At 38.0% G+C, this 26,083-nt stretch overlaps 1 protein-coding gene across 1 annotated transcript in view; it reads right to left on the bottom strand.

The window, feature by feature from the left end:
* LOC129726473 (fibronectin type-III domain-containing protein 3a) overlaps positions 1 to 25,765 on the bottom strand; it is a 75,943-nt gene extending 50,178 nt beyond the window's left edge. The window contains exons 1-2 of the mRNA XM_055683203.1: positions 25,583 to 25,765; positions 20,161 to 21,647 (exon numbers count right to left, since the gene is read on the bottom strand). Coding sequence (XP_055539178.1) covers positions 20,161 to 20,941 — 781 coding nt within the window. The 5' untranslated portion in view covers positions 20,942 to 21,647; positions 25,583 to 25,765. The remainder of the gene's footprint in view (positions 1 to 20,160; positions 21,648 to 25,582) is intronic.
* Positions 25,766 to 26,083: the final 318 nt, after the last annotated feature.

Here is a 26,083-nt window from a genome sequence, read left to right as displayed (position 1 = left end):
AGTCGTCCACCTTTTGGACCCTAAGCTTAATTCCGATACTTAAAGTGCGGATGTATCTCCATATAAATCTCTCGAGGATGGGTCAGACAAATAACGACTTGTGCGCTAGCCGTTCCGAGATCAGGATGTACAATTCTATGTAGAGAGAAACAACATGCTGACACACAGTGCTGCCCTATCGAAGTAAGTGAGCACACAGCTAATATGTTTAATTAGTCAACTACGTACAAATGTTCCCATAAGCCTAAGGTGTATCTCTTTTTTTTTCTTGATAACTACTAATTTTTGAAAAGAATTTTCAAAATTAGTGTTCGATATTAGAAATATTTTAAAATCCAGAACGGTTTGTTACACCGATTAATGTGACGTTTTCAGCAGAAATGTAGGTGATAATTTTGTCTTTCCAAAAATACTATACACCGAAACAAAATTTAAAAAATCAGAAAAATAAATCAAATTATTTATCTCTAAAAAAATTTTCTTTTCAAAAATATTTTTTTGATGAAAATTACAAAAGGTTAGCTGAACATTGGTGGTTGTCTCAACAAGGAGAAATGAGATAAAAAAAAATCACAGAAAGGTTGTATGCAAAGCCACGACCGCAAGGTTGAAGTAGAATACTTTTACAAGAAAGATAACCCGGCTGCTTGCGTGTCAGTCATTTTTTCTAGTAAATAAACGTTGACCGTTCATTGGCAGTATCGTAATTTCACTTTGTTTGATGTTTTGAATGAAGTTCATTGAATATTTTTAAAATTTTGCGTAAATGAGCAGTTGAAGTGCTGCCGAGTTGTAATATGCACATTAAATACGACATCATTGAACGGGAACGGAACAAAGGCTACAGTTATGCAGAACGCGAATGACGGCGCGATGCGATTCGCCTTACCGTGGTGAAATGTACAGCTCTTTTTACGGCGAAGTAGAGCTATACATTTCAACACATTTCGTCTTGCCGAATCGCATCGCGCCGTCATTTGCGTTCTGCATAACCGTAGCTAAACACTAAGCGACGCAAACACGTAATAATAGTCACAGTATGCATGTGGATGAAGATAATTAACTTTGGACTATAGCGCAAAACGAGAAAATGTTCACTCTTCATATATTCATTTGTGTTCTTCAAATTTCAATTGTTCAATTTAATATCTGATGAAATGTCTGTTTGATATCTGATGAAGGCTCTTATGTAGGCCAAATAATGCATTCCCATTTACTAGGTCCATAACTCTGTCGACCGTGCTTGGGAGAGCAATCGTATAACGACCACTCAGAGGTCGAATTTTGTGTTTTGACAAGGCTTAAGAATTTTCAATAGTACAATAGTTCGAATAATAAAATTGCAGTTTCCTGCATTTGGTAGGAATCTTAGAAGATTTTCTAATCGATTACTGCAAAAACGAAGGAAATCCATCGAAAACTAACCGATTTATTAGCATTTGAAATTGGACATATTTCTCACTTTTTTCGGTTTTAGATTTTCATTTCACATCCCTATGTAGCCGAACTTCCTGAGGGAAGTATTCTACATCAGAATTATTTACAAAAAAAAATTAACACAAAAAAAACCGAATGCTTTGTTTCATTGTTATACGGCAAGTTGTGTACAGTAATGTTGTTTTTCAGAATTTGTTCAAATCAAGTAACTCTTCATTGAATAGCCCACATGAATTTTGATTTGTGCAACTCGAAATTGTTGAACAACGCAACTGATGCAAATTTCTTACCAGCCCATTTTGCGAACAAACATCATGAATAAACGCTTTTATATTATCAATGCGCTTTATGATTGGTACTCTATAAAATACTACAAGGTGTACTGTAGATAGATAGAGAACTTGGCATTAAAAAGCAATTGACCTACAATATGCGTCATAGGCTTTGGTAGGACTTACCTAGATTCCGTCACACCAGTGCCTTTTAAACTTATAAAAAATGAGTGTTGTAGAATGTTCAGTAATAACATTTCGAGGACGTAAGGAACATTCAACTAAACAATCCAAGGTGAACAGCTGAACCGAACTGAAAAAATCAAGAATTTAGGTGTTTCGTTATATCACCAGCTCTGTTTCAAATCAATTCTATACTCGGCAATAATCGAAATAGCTAATCGCAGTTGGGATTCATTATGAAAATTTCCAAAGATTTAACGATCCCACATTTTGCTCTTTAGTGAGATTAATCCTGGAATATGCAGCGTCCCTACGAAGCGGTTTGAAACACGTGGATTGAGTCGGTGCATCGTAGGTTCGTTAGGCGTGCTCTCCGTAACCTAAACTGGCGTGATCCACTAAATCTTCCGACATTTGAAAGCCGGTGTGCATTGCTCGGTATCGAACCACTTCATAGCAGACGTGTAATTAGTCAACCAGCTAATATACTACAAGGTGTACAGCCCTAGGGGTTGTATGAAATGGTGACTCAGGACTAAATATATAATATATGCTAAGCTAAATATTATTATATGCTGCGCTAAACTGTTCATAGGTAACACTACCGTTTATTTTTGATAGTCGTTATTTTAAAACTAACGATGCATGAATACATGAAAATTTTACACTAGTAGTAGTTGCGAAAATTCTCATAACTCTTATCTTCAAGCATCTATAGTTCTGAAAAGAACCGATTCCATAATATTCAGTTTGAAATTCGTGCTACAGAACGCTGATTATCGCACCATGAATATTTTGTTGGCCGCGCATAAAATTTGCTCTCCGCTGTGCCCTCCAGTAGCTGTGCCAGCAAAATATCCTGCAGCGTACGATGGTAACTGTTGCTGCCGTATGCAAAATAAAGGTGTAACATGGTTACGTAGCTACGAGAAAGAGAAACAAACCAGAACACCTTCGATACTACTGAGTGATTTTCATAAGCATCAAAAGAAAGTTTTTGCTTTCCCGATGCGCAAATCACTCTGGTTCTTAGATTAACTAATTTTCGTTTCTAATATTTGACTGATAACGGTGTTCGAGTGGGCACAAACATACAATTAAACCGGAAAATCACTCGATTTAGCAGTGAAAATTCTTGAAATGAGGGTTATGTCTTGTTGTGATAAACTATGCATAGGCAACACTACCGTTTATCTTTGGTGCGCCCTGGTCGTTATTGTAAAAATGATTATTGAGAAATAGATGAACATTCCACACTAGGAGTAGTTGTGAAAACTCTCATAACTCTTATCTTCATCATCTTATAGTTCTGAAAAGAACCGATTTCATAATCTTCAGCTCGAAATGTAGCTACAGAATGCTGATGATCACACCACCACCGGTAGCATCGATTACTTTGTTGGCCGCGTATAAAATTTGCTCTCCGCTGTGCCCTCCACCAGCTGTGCCAGCAAAATATCCTACAGCGAACGATGGTAACTGTTGCTGCCGTGTGCAGAATAAAGGTAACATGCTCCGCGGTGCCTGGAAGTTGACTCGTATGCAGCTCTCGTTTCTCAATGTCGCGAACCTTTAACGGCTGCACCGCACTCGCTATTGCGGAACAAACTAAACTGAAGCTGAATTTTCCACACGCAGTCTTTTGTATCAAGTTCAGCGTAGATTTTTACCATTAAGGCGTGGCTACGCAGCTTAGACAAAGACAAACAAACCAAAACACTTTGTTGAGTCAAAATATGTAGGCAGTGGAATTTATTTCGTCCATGTTTTTGTTATCTGTGCTTGGGAAGCAAGCCAATAACGAGGGAAATGTATGGGAAAGCTTGACCTTGGAACTTTTCACCTTTTTCTACCATTGAGCAGTACAGCAACAATGTTGAACATAATATCAAAAAATTGTTACACATTTTATCTATCCACCGACATATAAATGACTAAGATGCATTAAGTCGTTCGCTTGCTATAACCGTTTGAAATCTGATGCAACATTTGCCAGTTTCATTTTCATTTTCACAAAGTGTAATCTAGTATAGAAAACAAAGATGTAGTCCTACGTCAAAATAAGTTTTATTCTATCTGCATTCGTGTGCACGAGAAGTTGATACATCTCATTCGAAAAAATGGATCGCAGGCTGCATATTTATTATTGTGCCTTTGAGGTAGGTATTTACGATGCTTTTAATGAACTTTTTTAGGTATGGCTAATTCAAAAATTGCGTTAATTCTTACTATTGATAGTAAACTTAATTCCGCTACAATTGAAAGCAAGTGATCGTCCCTAAAAGCACGGTTGGGTTAATTTTCTACGAAGCTGGGAATCAACCGAATAATGCCTTTTTTTCAGTTTTTTTCGAAGGCAGAACAACTTGGATATTCAGAAGAAAATTTTTAACAATTAACAATAAGTGACACAGGATAGAAGCTAATTCGGTTTCTCTTTATCGCAATTGCGGTTTCTCTTTATTGCCACTTGCAGGATTATTCTCGTTCTATCATCTCTAGCAGCGTTCCCCGCCAATTCCAACACTCCCGTAGCAAGGTACATTGCAGGTGTTCCTGCACCGACCCGCAGAATTTACGGATACTGGCCGAGACGTTAGCAGCCTTAGGACTTACTGTGCGTCTTCTGGTAGGAACGTAATCGCGAAAAACATGAAAAATAAATAGGACCTGGAACTGTTTTTAGAATATACACCCGAATCGTGCAAAAATGAGTGGACGAATACGATTGTCTCAAATACCTACGAAGAGGACTAACGCGACAAATGGGCGGGGCCACGCACACGGTATTATAAAGGATAGTAAAAAAGGTTGGGTTGCGCTGTGCGCTGTTTTTTTAGGTATAAAGACGGACGTTGCGCGAAGTGCATTAGTTTTCTGTCAACTGTTCAACCGTCAACAACCTCGTCATTAAAATGACATCAAGGACACAAGCGGGCCACGGGCAAGCGACAGAGCAGCCAAGTTTAGCCTCCCGTACTATTGCTGTTACCAGGAGAGCTAGGTAAGTACGCTGGGTCCGAAGCTGAAGCTATTACGAAATGCACTAAAGATAATCTGTGGTCAAAACAGCGAATAGGGAGATTTAAAAGTTGTTATCACTGTTAGCAACATTCTGGCGAGTGGCAGAAAAATAATAACTTTTTATTCTACGAAAATCACACAAGAGGCCGTCCACCCTCACCCCTCCTTTGGCCACCTCGACATTTTTTTCATTAAAAATTGCAAAATGTTCATTTCTGTGGTTCATTCAGTGAATAAACAAAAGGAAAAGGTTAAAAAAGGAAAAGGTTAAAGGTTAAAAAGGAAAGGTTGAAAAAGGTTAACACAAATCAGCCCAGAACCTTCTAGACCAGAAGAGTAATAAATGATAAGAAACCCATCAAAACTCAGCCTAAGAGGGCTGAGAAATGCATCTGAAGAATAGAAAAGAGCACACCAAACGTTCTCATAGTTCAGAAGAAACCGAAAGATTTGATTGAAATTCTTTTAAACGCCAGAAAAATAACACAATAAATTCAAAAATCTATTCTACAAAGACATTGCATTCTAAAATAGTGGTAAATCGCTCAAAGTAACCAAATAAGTGACCAAAAACAAAAAGGTTTCATTATGGCAGGAAGCTTCTGTAGAAGCTAGAAAGACACTGTGACTAAAACCACGTTAAGAAAAAATAAAACAAAAACTCTCAAAACGTATGTAAAAGATCAAAAAAGAAAGCAATTATAAGTTTCTGAACTTTTTTAAAACAAAAAAAAAATTATACGTATGTAAATCCAAATATCCAATAAATGAAAATTACTTTTAAAAACCGTTGAAACAAAAGACGAAAATAATAATAAAGTATTGAAATTAACATTTATTTATCAAATGGAAGTCGATTTTCATACATTTTATCATACGCATAGGAAAACAAAAATATGATTCCTAATGGGGCTTAAAAAGTATGAAAATGAAATAATAAAACCCTTCAAATGAGCAGACCCTTTCAAAGCAAAAAGAACGACTAAAAATTCGATCTAAAATTATTAAAATAAAAATTTTCCGCATAAAATTTAGTACATACTTAAGTCGAGTACATTTTGTCAATCACCACCTGTTGCCTTCTGTTGGCCATGCATCATCAAAAAAAGTATTTGCGATGGATGGCAATCTTCAACAAAAGCATCTGCGAGAAAAGGTTTAGATTGACGACCGTTTTTGAAAAAAAAGCTCTAGGTTGTTACCTTGTGGAACTTATTCGATGGCAGATATAAATGCCACATTCTAACTCAACTTGTCAGACTCCCCGAAAAAATATTCATATTCGATTAAAAACAGATTGACAACTTCAAGCAACCGCATATACAGTACAAAAACAAGTAAGATAAAAAAACCAAAACCAATTATTAAAACACTGTAAATTGCAACTAAACCTAACACCGTTCTCTAAACAAATTGGACTCCTCCAAGAGGGCATCTTATGCACCGTGTTCAATGCAGCCTAAGAGAGCAGGCATACACTGTGATGTCGAGTTCAACTTTAATGGAATGTAGTTTTATTTCTGCTTGTGTGGTTTATTTTACTTTTATACGTTTCATTATCCGAACGGGAGATGATGATGGTATATACCGCCATGCCATTGCTGTGAATGTATGTATTATGGTGTGTATAAGCGCATGGCAGTGCACCACCGACAGCTATGCAACCGAAACATGGGAAGGGGAAATAAACTTCAAGTCTCTTTTCTTCTCCTTAGCTTTGCTGTAGAAGTTGACTTTATTATACACTATACAACAGCACAACCGGACCCGGACCCGGACTGGACCTTCTTTACCGAGTAGAGTATCTGGCACCATGCATGCCTGTTGCCGTCGACCTCAGTGACCAGAGAAAAAAGAAGAGAAAAAAAAACGTCGGCCATACGCAACTCTGCATCACCCCAGTAGTTAGATGATTGATGCATGGAACAGTGCAGTTCACTACCGTGGTAAAATTGAATACTACACCGGTAAAACTTATTCGGTTCACAGTGCACCTATGCTGTGGGCGTTTTCATTAAAAGAAAACTTGAAGCGGGTTTCGGATTTATTCGTGATGTTACATCTTTGTTTTCTAAAACTGTTTGTCCTCTTTTGGACCATACATCAGATTACCGAATTGCCATTGTGTATTTGTCATTATATTTTTTCTTAAATAGATATTAGAAAAATTCGATCGGTTACTGTTTGAAGTTCTCTGTCTGTTAGTCTCTGACACGGATGCAAATTGCTGGGATTTTCCAGGGTTCAAATATCACGAAGTCGTCACTATGTGTAAAGACCCACACCAATCAGCGCAAAGGTACCAACAGCAAAAGTATCAAGGTGATTCATTGCAGACAACATGCACCCAAATGATTCATGAAATTTACAGTGGAACGTTTTAAGAATTGAAGGCATTTGTGTAATCACAAAAAAAAACTTTTTTTTTTGAGCGAATAAGATTATCAGATCATACTGAATCACTCTACTATCCACTGCCTTGAGTGAGGCATTTGCCAGAGGAACATACACTGAAGCACCGACTGACTCACGTTCTCTTCGAGTTTAACATAGCATCTAAGATAGCGAAAAAAACGTAAACTTCTTCTATTAGAATAGAAGATGCAAATGCATAATAAAACATATTGGAAAAGAAGAGAAGGCAAAAATGTGAATGGAAAATTCAACTTTTCGAACAGATTCGTGTCAGTCTCCGTGTGTCTGTGTGTGCATGAGACATGCAACCCGTAAACCCCCAGTTCCATTTTTTTTCGCTGTTATGCTGTTATGCCAAGTTTTTCTCCGTGCCTTGCAACTGCAACGGTCCAAAGTGATTCCGCGAGTTATATCACAATGGAGATCAAGATGAGCCGCGGAAAGGTCGTTTTTACTACCATCATTGGCAGTGGTGTTCACCACCTTTTTGGTTGCTACGCTTACACGGGGTAAGATAAACGTAGGAAAAAAGAACGGGCTCAAGTTACAGCACCCAACACAGACCCTGCATTACAATCTAGTAAGTATCTACTACTACCCTGGCATGTTGTATACACGACAACCCAACTGTGGTACAGCAGCATAAGAAGCTATTCTCTAATCACTGATATTATGAAGCGGATCTAATCATTTGGTGCGGAGCGTAGACAGTTTTGTTGTGCAAGCTAACCCGATGCAGTTTTGTTCCCTCTTTTACTTAACAAGCCCTTAACTCTGTTTTAATGTCGAAATGACTACTATTGCAACAGCTCGCACGGTTTTGTCCACGTTGTAGAGAAAACTTTCAATGGTATTGTAATGGAATGTAATTAGAAAAATTGATCATGAATTCTATCTCCGGTGGTAGACTAGTTAAGTACCAACATTTTAGTTCGATCTTGGGACAATCAAGAAAAAACAGCCGGGGATGATAATTTGATGTTGTTTGAAAAGTTTGTCTAATACATAATCAGTTTTTTATTTTTTTTACAATTTTACATTTACCCGTTAGAAATATTAGAAAAGCTGAACAGTGCAGTAAAACTCAACGCATTTTAGAAAGGAATAATCTGGATTGTTCAAATTTGATTTTTTTTTGTATTCGAAGAATTTCGAGGGAAAAATGCATGCCAGCACAACCCTATTAGAAAATCAAGGAAAAAAAGACCACATAATCACAAAAGTATACACAAAGCATTAGGCAATTATCCACCGCATTATTCTGTTCCTCCCCGAACAAGGGTTTCACCATCCTTTTGTCGACTTCTCGGTGCCAATAGATGGATAATTTGGATTTTAAATTCGATTTGCGGTTGCCAGCCAGTGTTTCTCCATGGAACGGGTCACGTCCTGGTAACATATTGCAAAAACTGAGCTTCAGTTTCATCTGTAAGTCAAACCGAAGGTAGCTAATTTAAAATGGATCTTTCTTGCGGTGTCTTCCTCCGTTGAAACACCAGATCACCACATTCCGCTTGGCTGGACAGGTACAATGGAGTCACTCCGGAACATGTCTCTGTAGGATATTATCGTTGTCTATATCGAACTTAATAGATGTTTACGGCAGTATCCGGGTTCAGATGGGAGAATTTAAATTTTATATTTACAAAGGCGACAGTATGTAGACGTAGAACAAACGTTTGCCTTTAGCTTTTCGAATACATTTGCAGGAAATAAGTACATTTTGCAATTAAATTTTGAATTAAATCAAAATAAAGAGATGCTGAATTATATTCGATAGTATTAAAACTGAATCTTACTGACAGGTTAGTGTTGATTGTTTGCCCTTTAAAACTTAAATGGTAACCATATTTTAATGGCATAAATTAAAATAATTTACAAACCACATTAGTCGGTTAATGTTGCTGCATTTTTGTCCAATCCTGGGTTTGCTTGAGTGAGGAAAAATTATGAGAGACTAATAATGCTGCATAGTCTTAATTTTATTCATACAAAGAACAGCTGTGTTTCCATTACAAGGAACCGTGACATTGTGCAATTTGTTGTCACTGCTTCAAAGCGCTCCAACCTCCACACTTTAATTAAGATTTCAATTATAGATTGTTTGAGTATAAAAATATAGTTTATACTACCAAAAATTTAACGACGAAGGTGTAGGTGCGTATACGACTATATCGTATCGTTCGTAACGGTTGATATAATGCAACAATTAAAACTTTGAGCAAAAAGTAATGAAACAAAGGCTTCTACTTCGTTGCATTTTGTGTACTTTGAATGAATGTGGGCGTAGTATTTGCTGCTACAAGCCAAGCATAAATTATTATTGTTCTCATGAGATGAAAAACAAAAAAATTAATCATTGCTCGGAAGGTTCTGCAATAAAGTGATGTTTTTTTACTACTACTAATTTTCTAGGTACAACATATTTACACAATTTCTAATGGAACTCATTCCAGTGAATCAGAGGACAGAATAAAATGGGAACAACTAGTGGGGTTTTAAAAGTTTTAACGATGTCAACTAAATAATATCGAAAAAATCTTAGAAATAGAGTTGGTTCCACCTGCGAAACAAGATGGATAACAGGGTAAAAAAATAAAAAGGTTTGCTAAAGCCCATAAAAATTCGGGAATTCCGAAAGCGACATGAAAAAACCGCGTCAATTCCGATATCCGCGTAAGAAACGACTCTATTGTATAAGCTTGTCTGCAATTACACGACAATGGTGGAAAAGTCCAATTTCTTATCCGTAGGTACTTTCTGTGCCACCCCGACCCGTTCACATACAGGTCGTCAAGGATGCCACCGCAGCTACTTCGGGCGGCGAGAGCCACACTGTAGCTGAGAGTATATGTATCCTATAGATATAGGTATACGTATGGTATGTTTTGAACGGGGCAGCAAAAAGAGACGAATTGGTTTATACTATATTTTTTATGATCACTATTTCCAGAAACCGGTTAACTGCTGTTGCTGGTAAATCGAACCGGTCTGGTGTAGATGAACTATTCGAGTTTGCGGGCATACCTATGGATTTGCTTTTTTTTCGTCGGTTATAAGCGAGCGGATTCCACATCGCGGCTGGTTTCTTTCGGGGTTCGTCTGAGCCAACTATAAGTCAGCTTCAGCGACGACCGACGAAGACAAGAGTGTTGGTTTCAACGGCCTTTCTCAAACCGATGCTGGGTTTTCATTTCCGTAGCTGTTGGCTGCTGCCACAGCTGCATTTTCTGGCTGGCTAATTTTGCACTGGTACGGACGATGAATAATGGGTTTCTTCCATTGTGACAACGGACCGACTGCATTGAAATGAACATAATTTAGAACATAAGACACTGTTCAGACAAAAAAAAAACAAATTTGTCTTTCGCATAAATGTCAGCTGACTACCAAGTGTTTTAACGGAAAATTATTCGGGACATGGCTTTCAAATAAAAATCGATAAAGATATCCTTACGAAACTCGTTCGTTTGGGTTGATGACATTTCATACCGGTTGTATTCACTCGCCATCAGATACGTAGAGGCAGACACTGTTGCACCGCTGAGCTGACCTTAGCTTTGCAGCCAGTCGGTCGCTAGAAGACGGCGGTGGCGGTGGCAGAATGCGACCCGCGGTTTTCGAAGGTCTTGTTCTTATTTTCATGAGCCGGGGATTGCATAGCACAGTGGGGAATCGCTGGCCATCGGCCAAAAAAAAATTTTTTCGTTAGCTGTTTCATAATATTTTTTCTTTATTGCTATAACATTCAAGTGTCTAAATCCAAAATTTGGGCGCAATATCATGAAATCTGAATTTTTTATGACTTTTCAAAGCTTGGCGAACTGACGGTTTTTGTCTTTTTCTTGAAAAAAAAAGTACATTACTTTGGAACGCTCTGTAGCTTCAATGATAGCTTGGATTTTTTTGACGTTAAAGGAAAAGTTGTTGTATATTTTGTTCAAAACAAACCCTTTTCATTAGATATTGAGAAATTTGGTCATAGTAGGCCTGACACTAGAAAAAATTAAAAAAAACGTGATTAGCTTAAAAGTTTAGTTGCCGCAGTTTGCCACGGTTGTGACTACATTCAAAATTTAAGTAAAAACGTAAGCTTTCAAATGCATACTGTCCGCTGCTGCGCAAAACTGCGCAAATTGTCACTTTAGTGAAAAAAGCGATAGCAGATTTTTTAGCTCTTATTTTTGAAGTTGAAATTTCACCCAGGATTAATTTTAATCATAACCATGATACCCCATTAATGAAAATTTATGATATCGTACTCAATCCGTAAGGATAAAATATAAATTTGGGCAAAAATCACAAAATTTATCAATGAAAAGTTATAAAATAAGTGTTAAACAAGAGAACAGTAAACAAATCTGAAATTTTAAATTTTAATCGCACTCGTTTGCAAACAAAAGTAAAACACACATTTTGCTTTAAGAGAAAAAAAACAAAGAACAGTCGTCGCCCTCCGCATCTCAACTTCAGCGGCACCACCTAATTCAATGTCTAGTAAGTTGTCAATCCATGGTGTTATACATGTATTAAAATGTCCTCTTTCAACCATAGAAACCGGATTAGGAAGATAACATATATATAAAAATAAAATATCGAAAATTACTAGAAGAAATGAAAATTGAGCGAAAGACATTTTTCCTGCTGATAAGTATAATGAACTTCAAATTTTCTGGAAACGATTCAACACGAGATTTAAGCGATCACAGCGAAAGATGATGATGCTGTTGATGATTTTTTCAATTTGTAATTAGTTTGTTTACTTATGTTGTTTTAGTTTATTAAAATAAATAAATAAATAAATAAATATATATATATATATATATATATATATATATATATATATATATATATATATATATATATATATATATATATATATATATATATATATATATATATATATATATATATATATATATATATATATATATATATATATATATATATATATATATATATATATATATATATATATATTTAGGCTAAATTTGTTCAGTTCGAGGGGTCCTCCATAAACTACGTTTATTTTTTTTTCAATGGAAAGGACGCCCGGTGGCACTACTTGTGGTCAAAGATAATATAATTCTATAAAAAAGGAAAAAAGGCCAAAAAAATATTAAAATTGGCTTTCGTACTTTGTGGACGGCCCCAAACAAAAAATGGATGCCAAATTCGTGTTCAGCGCCCCAAAATTATGTAAATACCAAGTTTTTGTCGCATTTATCGACACTTTTTTGCTTGGCCAGCCTTTGTATGGAGTCGCCCCACTGTGCATGGGGCAGCAATCCGCAAATGTTGATGATCCAGTTCGAGTGTATAAATGGAAATCGATCGAGCTACTGCTGCCTTAGTCTGTTATTATGTGTTCTTTGTGCATATGTTGTAGTTGGATCTAGAAGGAGCAACAACAGCAGCACAAGCATCGTCGTGTTTACTGCTGCTCCGCAGAATTGAATTGAAGGTCGAATATATTAATATTTTGGTTAAACAAATTGCTGATAGCGGACATTGCATATACACATGTTTGCCTCATCTGGGTAATTAACTACGAGCGATGCATCGATTATCTGTCTATTTTATGTGTACTGTTTAATTGGTATAACAGAGTTCGACCTTTGAATATTCAAAAAAACGTTGGTTATATTAGTGGAGCATTGGTACTGTTTTTAGTTGGTTTTGAATTACAATTTTAAATAAAGCACATATGACACATTGAGTCAGAAATTATTTCAGAATAGAGTTTCAACTATCCTGTGTCACCTTTGATCCAACCACTTGTTTGACTTAAGAGCATAGAGCTTGTCATATGAAAGAGGGATAGGAGAACTGTTTCGTCCGTATTTGACTAGGTACACTTGTACTGAAGTCGAGTTTTATACATTTTGTGTGCTAAAATATACGATGAATAATAAGTAACGTGTTTAAATCAGATTCGTTGTCTAGACTACTTCTTAGATTCGTTACTACAAACGTCCTCTGCCAAAATCAGGTGATGTGTTGTTGTAAACAAAGGATTTCGCAGTAGCTTTCTATTCTGTTTATAATTCAAAATTTAGTGATTATTTTTTTTTTTTTTTTAATTTTTAGTTCCGTACAACATATTCTGAGACAATTTATCTATACGATCGAAGGATTCTGAGCTACAATGCTTTACACTCTCTTAGAATTCAACGTAACTTTGCGTAACAGTGGTCGACAAAAGTAAAAAAGCCCCCTAAACTTCGAAAAAGCTGCCCTAGAATGATTATAGCTTTTAAACCATTCCTGTGAATTTTGGTGCCTCTAGCCATTGCCAAACCGCGTCAACTTACGTGACAGCTCGCATAGTAATTGCTCGCCGGGTTCGTCGCTTCAACGTTATGTTTGAAAACTAATTTAAGTCTCTAAAAAATGTTGGTGGCTTGGGGCACCAAAACTTTCAGAAATGACTGAAAACCTATTATCTTTTATTTTTTTAGTTTGAGCTTCTGGGCCACACCTGTGCACAGTGGGGCGACTCCATACAAAGGTGGTAGCCAAGCAAAAAAAGTGTCGATAAATGCGACAAAAACTTGGTATTTACATAATGTTGGGGTGCTGAACACGAAATTGGCATCAATTTTTTGTTTGGGGCCGTCCATAAAGCACGAAATCCAATTTTTAATATTTTTTTGGCACTTTTTTCCTTTTTTATGGATTTATATGATCTTTGACCACAAGTAGTGCCACCGGGCGTTCTTCCCATTGAAAAAATACGTAATTTATGGACAACCCATTGGACTAAACAAATTTTGTCGAAATATATATATATATATATATATATATATATATATATATATATATATATATATATTTAAATAAACTAAAACAACATAAGCAATACAAACTAATTACAAATTGAAAAAATCATCATCAACATTATCATCTTCCGCTGTGATCGCTTAAATCTCGTGTTGAATTGTTTCCAGAAATTTTGAAGTTCATTATACTTATTAGCAGAAAAAATGTCTTTCGCTGTAATTTTCATTTTTTCTAGTAATTTTCGACGTTTTATTGTTTCATATATATGTTATCTTCCTAATCCGGTTTCTATGGTTGAAAGAGGACATTTAAATACATGTATAACACGATGAATTGACAACTTACTAGACATTGAATTAGGTGGTGCCGCTGAAGTTGAAGGCTCCATAATAAAATTCAACGAATTTATGAATTTTGAAAACCAAGACACTGGAATGACACAACGTTTTAAGTGAATACGAAAAGATGCGGAGGGCGACGACTGTTCTTTGTTTTTTTCTCATAAAGCAAAACGTGTGCTTTACTTTTGTATGCCAACGAGTGCGAAGCGAAAGCAATCTTCAATCGGGCAACTAGCCGGAGTTTGATGGTATGAATTTGCTGCTAGTATTCAACACTTCAATCAGTTTAGCGAATTTCATGATCATAAATTGAAAAGGGCTGAATGTTTTAAATTTGCAGAAAGTGATAAAGTTTGACATAATTAAAATTTCATAAAGATTTGTTTACTGTTCTCTTGTTTAACACTTATTTTATAACTTTTCATTGATAAATTTTGTAATTTTTGCCCAAATTTTTATTTGTACTTACGGATTGAGTTCGATATCATAGATTTTCATTAATGGGGTATACTGCCTGTGATCGCATAATTGTAACATTCGACATTTTATGGATTTCGTGCTTTTTATTGGGAAATGCTTAGAATAGTATGTACTTTTTACATCTGGAAAAATATGCTTATGTTTGTGTGAAAAAAGTCGTAAAAAATACCAAGTTGTTTTGTCACATAGCGTAAATAACCGCAAAATTGTCACACTACTTAACTTTTTCAACTTTTTTGTCAAAAAAGTTTCCATCCAAATCCACATCTGCATCCTTTGGAACTCGGAAGTTATTCTGGTCCGGTAACCAACCACCGGTGATCCGTTTCTGGTGTTCAGCTCATGCTTGTTGAATACATGAAAAACTTCTTTTTCCATGTGATATATTCCAAAAGTAGCTTGAAAGTGACGGCATAAATGTATCATTGCAAAAATTTCAACCAATTTGACTTCAAAAGTAATATTCAATGTATACATAGTGTAAAGTAGTGCTTTTTTCATGATACTAAGTCCAGTTAAAGTGTCTATTTGCGAGAATATATTAGTAACAATGCATTTAAGGTCAAAATATAAAAGTGCGAATTGCTCGAACAACCAATTTTGCAAATGTTACAAATATGCGATTATGGGCAGTATAATGGTTATGATTAAAATTAATCCTGGATGAAATTTCAACCTCAAAAAAAAAAAATAAAAAAAACTGCTATCGCTTTTTCACTAAAGTGGCAATTTGCGCAGTTTTGCGCAGCAGCGGACAGTATGCATTTGAAAGCTTACGTTTTTACCTAAATTTTGAATGTAGTCACAACCGTGGCAAACTGCGGCAACTAAACTTTTAAGCTATTTTTCTACAAAAAAAATTACGTTTTTTTTCAATTTTTTTCTAGTGTCAGGCCTATTATGACCAAATTCTACAATATCTAATGAAAAGGGTTTGTTTTGCACAATATTTACAACAACTTTTTCTTTGACGTCAAAAAAACCCAAGCTATCATTGAAGCTACCGAGCGTTTCAAAGCAATGTGTTTTTTCTTTTAAAAAAGACAAAAAACGTCAGTTCGCCAAGCTTTGGAAAGTCATAAAAAATTCAGATTTCATGATATTGCGTCTAAATTTTGGATTTAGACACTTGAATGTTATAGAAATAAAGGAAAAATATTATGAAACAGCTAACGAAAAAAATTTTTTTTGGCTGATGGCCAGCGATTCCCCACTGTGCTGACCAATATATTTTTTTTGAAAATGTATCTGGACTAACATTTGAAAAGATCTGAAGTTTATAAAACTCTTTTGTTTTATAAATCGATATATCTGAATAATGACATCTAACATCTAACATTTGAAAAGATCTGAAGTTTATAAAACTCTTTTGTTTTATAAATCGATATATCTGAATAATGAGAGATGAAAATTAATTTTAAAAATAAAAAGTGAGGTCATTTTAGAGTATACCCAACATATGTTTTGAAGGTTAACAATTCAGTTGCTCAAACCTCTTCTGAACATATCAAAGTGAGCACTGATCGGGTGACCACAGTAGGAGAAATAGCACTCCACCTTGAGGACATCCTTTAGTGGTTAATCCTATGTAGAGATAATCCTATTTCAGCATTGTAGGGGAATTGAAGTTAAATTTGGTTGCACTGTGTAATAATAGATTTATTCTAATTAAGGTTAGCGTCCACATCAAATGCACAAAAAAAATTAATTGCGGACTAATTGCGTAAAAAATTCAAAGCCACTGATTACTTTTCAAATTCCCTGATTCCCTGATTTCGCTGATCAAAAAAATATTCCCTAATATTCCTAGATACCCCTGTTTTTCCCGGTAGTCACCACCCTGTTACAATAATACCGATATTCAAGCGTTATTAGCTATCCGCAAACTAAAAATCTTCATTTCGGATTTCAATGACATTGGACGTCCCGATTCAAGAAATGTTAGCCCATTTAAAAAATCGATTATCACGGACCATCTGCAACCAAAAATTTCACCAGGATTCACCATCTTAAATATCAATACCGCATCAAACATCCGGTCTCCAAGCATCAACTTTCGGTCTCCAGGTAGATCTAGGACCTGGAAACTACCTAGTTCATTCAAAAAGTTCCCATAAAGTCTTGATTTCCTCATGAATTAAGACCATCTTTTTCTTCAGGGGTTACCTCTCTCGTTTTCTAATATTTTTATAACCACCTCTTTGTTACTAAGAATATGTATGTCAATATCGAAGTTAGGCACCTGAATTTGAAAATCTAGTAATTCAACCAGGGAAAACCAGGGAAAAGAGGTCAGGTTTTGAGCGCTTATTTTTCAGTCATTTATAGTCAGGTTTTCGAGGTTTTGGCATCAATCGATCAGAAATTCTTTTACGGTTTAATTTATGTAACAAAACAAAGTATTGTTTAAGATACACTATTGAAAAATTGGTAATTAATATCGATTGTCTAAATCATAGCGCGCAGCCAATCACTACCTCTCTTCCCAAGCACAGTCGACACTAACGGATACAATCGATCTGACTTTGTTGTTATTGTTGTTGTCACTTTCTGTTTCCGATGCTTATTTACGTTCCTTGTCATTTCATTAGGTACTTAGCCCCTCCTTCTTTCTAACTAACTGACGAAGCCTTGGTATGAAGGTACCGTTCGAACATTTCACCCCATCAGTTCAGTTTACTAGCAGCAGGCAGCAGCAGCGGACATCAACACCGATGGCAGTAGGCGAAGTGGATTAGCAGCGGGCAACAGCGGCGGTGGTAGTGGTTGGCTGCAGTTCTTACCTCTTTCAGTTCGGCTCCCCTTCGATCTGAGTTGGACCCCACCAGCGGTAATCCGATTCAGATATCGTTGGGGGAATACAACCCGACACTGAAAGAGACTCGCACCGCCAGGTGGTTTGAGATGCCACCATCATCCAGCGTATGCATATACAGGGTGTGAATATCTGTAGCGTGTGTTTCTAATATATAAGGTGTGTGGCTAGCGTGTGTGGATTGCTATATAGCGTGTGTGTATGTTTATGGCGTGTATGCATGTCTGTAGCGCGTGTGTGCATGTTTATAGCGCGTGTGGCCAGTGATGCCACATATACAGATTTATCTGCATTTATACAGATTTTTTGCGTATTTTTTATACAGATTTCTGCATTTACAGATTACAGATTTTCTGGAAATAATATAGATTTATACAGATTTTTTTGGTTTTCATGGGGTCGTAAATTAAACTTCTTTTTATAGTTGAAAAATATAAATTAACTCAAATGCGGTGGAGCGTGTCGGAGGTTTTATTATATTCATATGCTACGCATAAACGTGTGCATGAATGAATTCGCGGAAAAAATGATAAACAAGCTATATTGCATTTTTTTCGAGAAGGATGTGTCCAGTTCATATGCAGATTTTATTCTACAGATTATTTCATATTTTACCAAGGTGATAAGATTTTTTGAGCTCCAAAATACAGATGAAAATGTGGCTTCACTGCGTGTGGCACCGCCACCGGCACCGCCAGGTTTGAGAAGCCACCATCATCCAGCGTATGTCTTTGGGCTATATAAGAGACTGTTTCTCCTCAAGCAAAGCAGAGGGACGAATGACCGTTTGGGGTTAAAGTCACTTCAAAAGAAATCAATCAATCAAACCCCATCAGTTTTTTTACTAAACCGTACCGGTTACATACGGACGCTCGGTGTTAGCAACTGAAAGGAGGAAAGACAAAATAGTACCGGTCATCTCGGGCCGATTTCATACGTAATGCTGGTGGCTGTTAGTAGTACATGGCTACTGCAAAATACTGAAATGTCTGGGATTCTGGACGGACTAACCAGTAAACAAGAACAATCGGCAACTGGTACATTTTGGTGCCTCGAAGTTTTGTAATAGAAGCGTTGCAATTCCCTCTACTATTTGTTTTAATGGAATATAAGAATACGGTAGTCAACGTCATGCGGTTGTGTCTTGAATACCACCCTCCTACTATTTGTATATTTTTTTTTTAGATTTGTTCCGGACATGAGGTTGACAAGCGTTAATCAACGATTCGGAGATGGGGGACAATCATCCTCATTTTTTGCTTCAAGTTTTGAATTGTAGAAAGACAACCATAACCTGGCTAAACTCTCGGGCACCAGTTTTCATTTTAGGGTTTCGTCATATCGGTTCTGTAAATACTGATATAAGGAAGTATTTGAATATTTTCTTCAGTTGTTCACAATTTTTCAGGACCCATAAGTCGCTATCTTCGATTCAGGAAGCTGTCGGAAATCGAATTTCGGTTTCGCATGTGTAGGATAAGTGCAACGATGTACCGTGTCGAGGAAATTTCCTCGACTCGATCGGGAATCGAACCCGGTATCACAATCGTGCGGGAGAGCTAGCCGACCGACATCGCTAACCACAGAGCCACGGGGACCACAAATATTTTATTGCACATATATTCTTCAATTAGCTTTCCAGAACAACTTGAATTTTAAAATGTCGTCAAACATTGATATTTGGTCTTCGAACGCCATCCAAATTCCGAAACTACCAATATCGTATATTTGATTCTCGCGGAATTCCAGAAACCGGAACTCGCCATTTTTCGGTTTCCACACGTTAGCCTGGTTTCGAAAATACATAGCTTGCGAACATGCCAGCAACTTTTAAAAGTAGGTATTATTTTGTGTATCTTGTAGCAACTTTTATACTCAGCCCACTAGATCTACCCAGCGGAGGTCAAATCAAGTTAAGTTGTCAATTGCCGTTTACACGTTTCAACAACAAAACCTATATCGCGAATTACGTTGTTGGTGTGCAGTTTTTTTAAATATCGATGCAACTTTTATACTCAGCCCACTAGATCTACCCAGCGAAGGTCAAATCAAGTTAAGTTGTCAATTGCCGTTTACACGTTTCAACAACAAAACCTATATCGCGAATTACGTTGTTGGTGTGCAGTTTTTTTAAATATCGATGCAACTTTGGTTGTTTTTCGTATCTTTACAATTTCATCGTAGAACCAAAGGATGTTTTTTGGAACCACAGAAATTTGTTAGTGCAACAAATGCTTACAATTTATTCTTTTATTTTGTTTCAATTTTTGCTTGGAGCCCGATCTGGTTATAATAACAATAGATTATAAGAGTATGTAACTGTTTAGATTGATAAAAAATGAATAAAATAAAATATAATTATGTTATTATAGACATCCATGGGAAAGGTAAACAAGAAATCTAAACTTACCTCTGATTATTTCTCGGCTGTTTCCGATTTGGAATGTCACCGAAACTCCTGGACTGACGTGGAAAAGCACCACATGCTCCGACGGTTGCGGGTGTGCTGGACAATAGGGTCGTGTTTGCGGCTCGAAACCGGGACCGAAATGGAACACTGGTTCCACGATTGGCCAGCCAGTAGCAGTCGCAGGGGCCGAATGACCGGCCGCATTCGCTGCTCCCGGGTTCGCAGGCATCTGTGCGGCAGCAATGGTGGTGGCGGCTCCTGCCACACTAGCCGTTGCCACTGTTGCTATTCCGTTAATCAGCTGGTGGTGGTGGTGGTGATGAATATGGTGCATTGATTGAATACGTTGAGGCTGCAAATTGGGGGCCACTTTAAGTGTTGTGGCACCAGCTTGCAATGAAAGGATTGATGCGGCATTTCCACCATTGTTGGCTGCTGATGGAGCCGAAACCTGCACTGTTCGAGCAGTTGGAGCCACCACTGCGATGGCAGCAGTGGTCGTTGTTGTCGGGGTCACCGACAAACCACTTCCGCCTCCGCCACCCGGTGGTTCCGTCGCCATTTGCAGACGACGATTTTTTTTCACCGTACCTATTTGGTAGTATTGCGTCGTCGGAGGTGGGAAGGAATATTGATGGAATTGTTGCTGAAGCTGCTGGACACAGGCCTCCTTTTGGGTCAGTATCTGATGCTGGTGCTGCTGCTGTTGTTGCTGCTGATGCTGCTGCTGCTGGGGTTGCTGCTGTGGCACAGAGGAGGGTAACACAGGTGCCTTTACCATCGAAAAGCGATTTTTCCGGGAGGCACCCACACCACCACCGTATCGGTCCGTATTTTCAATTATGCTTTTGTCCGATGTCCTTCCCCACAAGAGTGTCACACTTACACCCACACACAAACACACACGCACACTTGTTTTTTTTTTTACTGCGAATTTCTTCTAAACATGCGACTGATTGTTAAACACGGGACTAATGAATCTAACAAGTATGTGGAAACTGGACTTTGAATAAGTCTATAATCTGTTCGACGGCATCAGAAGTAGTGCTGTGCTACGTGCTTCGCAAATTTTAATGCACGTAATCTAGCTGCTTGCGCGCACTTGTTAGCAAGCTGGCGGCAATATTTCAGCGATAAAAACGGACGACTGCCGCGAGAGCAATTGGAACAATTCGGCCAATTCTCTTAACCTCCCGGTAGTAGTAGTGAAGCTGTTTTCCTAGCTGATGATTCGGCTGCTGTCGTCATTTGGTTAGCTGCTGCTCCATCAATTAGCGGGTGATCCAATTACGCACATTTTTCCACCCGGCGTCGCCGTTGTTGTCGTCACCGTCGGGACGGCACGAAACAAGAGGTTAGGACAGTGGGTGATGGTCGTATTTGGCCAAGATGGCAATAAAAGACTCTCTTTCACAAAAACACGCACACTCATAAAATGCGGCCCGTTGGTGACGTACGCATTCACATAAACGAACGGAGAAACCAACCTGAAAATGACCAGAAGATGATGTAAACGATTAGATAGTGGAACAATGATTTATTGGTTTTTTATTGCACGATGCCAACGATGCTATCGTTGGTATTATTGGTGGGTTATCCTGAAAATTAAAGCGATCCTCATCTATTGGTAAACACTGACCGGTAAAATATGTACATTCCATTTCCATAGCTATGCGAATGATTCCCAACCGAACGAGACACTTCAAAGAGTACACAGTTAAGCTCTGCCAACGCCACCATAATCATCGTCGCAAGCGTTCATAATTAATAACCCAGAAGTTGGGAAGGCAAAAGTTCGTACGTGTTTCTCGTTTCTCATGTTCCCAACAACAAACACATTTGAAGTGGTATTTAAAAGTATATGGATTGTACTACTTCCTAACCTCCAAATTCATTCTCCGCCAGCTGGGCCACGTTAGCTTGACCAACTGTTTCAACCAGGACTCTGCATGTCGAGGCGGTATACGATTAGATAAGCGTGTTACTCAAAATTTTAAATCATAGTTCAATGGAAGTGCTGCCGACACTTCGAAAGACGCCGGCCACGTTGGCCTGGCGGCTTTTGGTAACCTTTAAACCTGATTGATATTTCGCAATAGGTGGTTGATAATTTTCCACATCTCATGCACACATTCCTTCGTACTGTCCCCCCGACTAGACCGCTAACGCTGCTAGGTACGCAGCAGCAATACCGACAAGTGTGTGAAGAGAATTGTGTCAATGGCACATTGAAAGTACCAAGGGGACAGGAAATTTGTTCTGAGTTGCGTCTGTCTGCTGAAACAAACATGTAGCATTAATGGGACTGAGCGACAGCAGCAAATTAAAAGAAAACATAATACCGATCATTTCGTAGAAAAAATAGCACACTCACGCGCGCGCGCTCCGAAGGGTTTCCCATGTGCTTATGGGAATCCGTCTGAGAGAAGTATAAAAATAGTCATCACTCGCCGCATCCTTCCTTGTTTGGGTTTCTAAGAAACGTGCCCGTGCCTGGCTGCCGTTCGAGATGTAGGCCCCCAATCGTGGCAAATATCTGGAAAACAACCCAGGCAGTCTTGGCTGCCTTGCTCTTTGTGCGATAAGTAACAAACATTAGGCAGCTCGAGAACAGTGTGTATTATACGTTCAATGATTTAATTATAACATCAAAAAAAAAAGGAAATTAAATATTAGTACTGTAATTGAATTAAACAATACTCGGATATGAATTTATGCAACTCATGTCTTTCAAACTTCTAAAAAAGATGTTTCTGGAGTAAGGATAGTACGAATACTGCTACGACCGTCGTGAAATCGTTGGGAGAGGAAACCCTCGTCTAATAGTCATCTTTTTTAGTAACACTATAGATTGATTTTAAATTTCACGAAGAACGGTTTTTACATTAAAAATCTATAAAATATCTCATACAAGAACGCCCCCCCCCCCAGGCTCCCTTCCTCTTCCCATATCCGGGACACAATCAATCAGTATCATCAGTTGTCTTGAAATAGTTAGTGTTAGTAAATGTTCAAACCTGCCTTTAATTTTGTTTTGATGTAGAGTTTAATTAGTTTGATAAAACTATTGTTTTAAAATCGTTTCAAGCACACCCAATTCAAGCATCCGCTGTTATGTTTTTCAGTGCAAAATTTTCCCCAGTTTGCTAGTACTATCAAAGTACTTAGATCAGATTTCTCATTTAGAATAAAAATAAACAAAAAGAAATTCAATTCAATTACCAAAAATTCTGATAAAGTGCCGAAATTATTTTGAAATATTTATATGATTTATTTTCAGCTAAATATTATTCAAAACTCTTTGTGTCTTATTATGGAGCAGGGAGTCATTCAAAAAAAAAAACTTAATAGAAAAAACATTGTTTTTTTCAATTTTTTTTATGTCTTTAGTCTACAGACAAACTTTACTGGCACATTCTGCAACCCTACACCATTGCTCAAAGTGCAATAAATTTAGCTTCATGGCAAAACGGATAAGTATATATACTCCAAATTGGCTACAGTCTATCCGCTGATAAAGGCACAGGAAATATAATAACCATCGAGAAAGGCCATATTACTGCGGGGGTCGACTAGGTCGATTAAGCAAGGTTTCCCATCGGACATCCTCTAATCCAAACCAGACGTAACGTAACTTCCGGATGCTTAATTTCACACAGCCTACACTCGTTCACCAACCATAAAACACATGCCTGATTCGATAAATCATATACATATTGGCTGATATCAGCAAGGATTAAGATTCAAATCTCGTGTTTCTCATTCGTGCACATGAGAAGACCCCACTTTATCGTTTGTCTGACGTAATCTGGCCGGCCGAAACTTGCCCGTATTTTTGCCGGGTCCGGTTGAATGAATGAAAGCAACCCCATAGAAATTTTCTAGCGCTTGGTCTCATATGGAGACCGTCACAGCTGTAGTACCGGACGGGGAGGCGGACGTGCTTTTGCGAAGGCGGATTTCGTGAGTATCTCTACTCTGCCAACCCCGTCTGTGCTTCCACTCTTGCAGCCAGTGCCATTTTCCGATCACTGCAGATTCCGGCCAGGATTGCGGAGGAGGACAGCCTGATGAGACGATAACGACTTTAACATATGGAAAATCCCGAGAGAGGTAATGTTCTCTTTGAGTGTCGTCAGCAAATCGTCGTCAGTCTTTGGCGGAGACGGTCTGACAGCATGGTGTTGCAGTTTAAAATTAAAAACATAATTAATCGATCTCTTGTTACAGCTCTTTGTTTTTCTTATTCTTCGTCGCGCATACCGTATGGTATAATTTTCTGTAGGGATTCGAGCAGTTATAATACTATCGACTGAAAGCCATTTGCAATAATGCACTTCAAATACAGCCATCAGACTAACGGGTTTGAACAAGGAGAAACAAAAAGAGAAATTTACACAATCACAGGCAATCTGTTGCGTTGGTGCCAAGCACGATGTCTGGAGTTATAAAATTGTACCCCACTAGCGTTAGGGACACAAACTTGAAAAATTTGCCTCTACGACGTTGTTTCTTTGCAACAGAATTAAACCTCCTAATTCCCTACAAAAATAATATGGGGCGGACAGGCGACTACAGACGGTAAGCGTTATTAATGAGTAAAATAATTGTGTGATCAATCGCCACTCCAAAACCCCAAACTAATGGCATGTAAACAGAGCAAGGGCTATGAGACGCTTTGCGCGATGTCGGACAGTTAACAGTGTAGTACGTAGACGTTGTCCGAGCGAGCCACCATCCAAAGCAACCAACGGGACAATGTTCTTTCTATGCAGACTTTCCATCCTCTTTCCATTTGCTGTATTGCCACTTCTTCTTCACATTTCCACAGCCAAAGATGACCGTCTATGAAGCGCCACCACCGACAGCGCTGAATCGTTTGCCTCTTCCACTTCCTCACTTTCCCACCCGCTGGTGCACCTTCCGTTTGATTTACCCTCTTTGCCGATACCGTTCCTCACCGCCACTGACGACCACCTCCTACATCACAGAAAAACGCCCACCCATTGCAAACTTCAAACTTTTATTGCGAATACTCCTGTTGCGGTTCAGTGGAAACCCATTTCCGCGGCCGCCTATGATGACTGCCGGGGAATGCACCAGCTCGCAGCATTAGATCCGGATGCAATCTCGTCAAATTCCATTCGAATTTATACTGCTCTCCGTGGCAGCTTTTTTTGCTGTGTTGTAACATTTTGTGGCTTTTTCTGTCCACGTCCACGTCTTTTTCGTGGGTTTTGTAAAACTATCCTTTCACGATATACTGGTAAAATACGATTGACAAAACGTAATATTGTCGCAAAATCCCGGAATTACGAAATATTCTGTGACCGTCTGAGTTAGAGCGAAAAGGTTCGAGACGGGACACGACACAAATTCACCAAGCACAAAATGCCCTAACATATTTCGGTCGATTACTTACACAGTTGGTCGTCCTAGCAACTGGAACCGAGCACAGGTTTTGGGCGGCCGGTTTTGCAGCACATTTTCGAACGTAACACAACACTTCGAATACTAATTCTGATGAATTTTGCAGATTTCACTATTCCGGATATTTTCAATGACACGAAGAGAGTTTAAAGACTGTAAAACTGATTGACGTATCAAAAACGCAGTCAGAGCTTAGCGGATTTTCTCGCTAAATAAGAATGTGTGCGTGACAGCCAAGGCATAGCAGAGCGGTGTCGGTTGGAACGTCGAATAGGGTTATTGGCAGAAACGAGGGGCGCTTGCTGTAGTGCGCCATCTGCTCGTCACTGTTGGTTAAATATATTCAACGAAAATATGCTGTATCTGATATAATTAACCCAATATGTTTCCAAAGCCGATAATAGTTATACAAATTTGCTCATTTGCGAGAAAAATTAAATCTTACGCAAACTGGAAATTCCCGCTTGAAGAACTTCATATCAGTAACTTTCTG

Source organism: Wyeomyia smithii, chromosome 3, assembly GCF_029784165.1.
Source record: "Wyeomyia smithii strain HCP4-BCI-WySm-NY-G18 chromosome 3, ASM2978416v1, whole genome shotgun sequence".
Classification (NCBI taxonomy): domain Eukaryota; kingdom Metazoa; phylum Arthropoda; class Insecta; order Diptera; family Culicidae; genus Wyeomyia; species Wyeomyia smithii.
The sequence above is the reverse complement of the archived record's forward strand: the minus strand, read 5'-3'. Positions and strand labels throughout refer to the sequence as shown.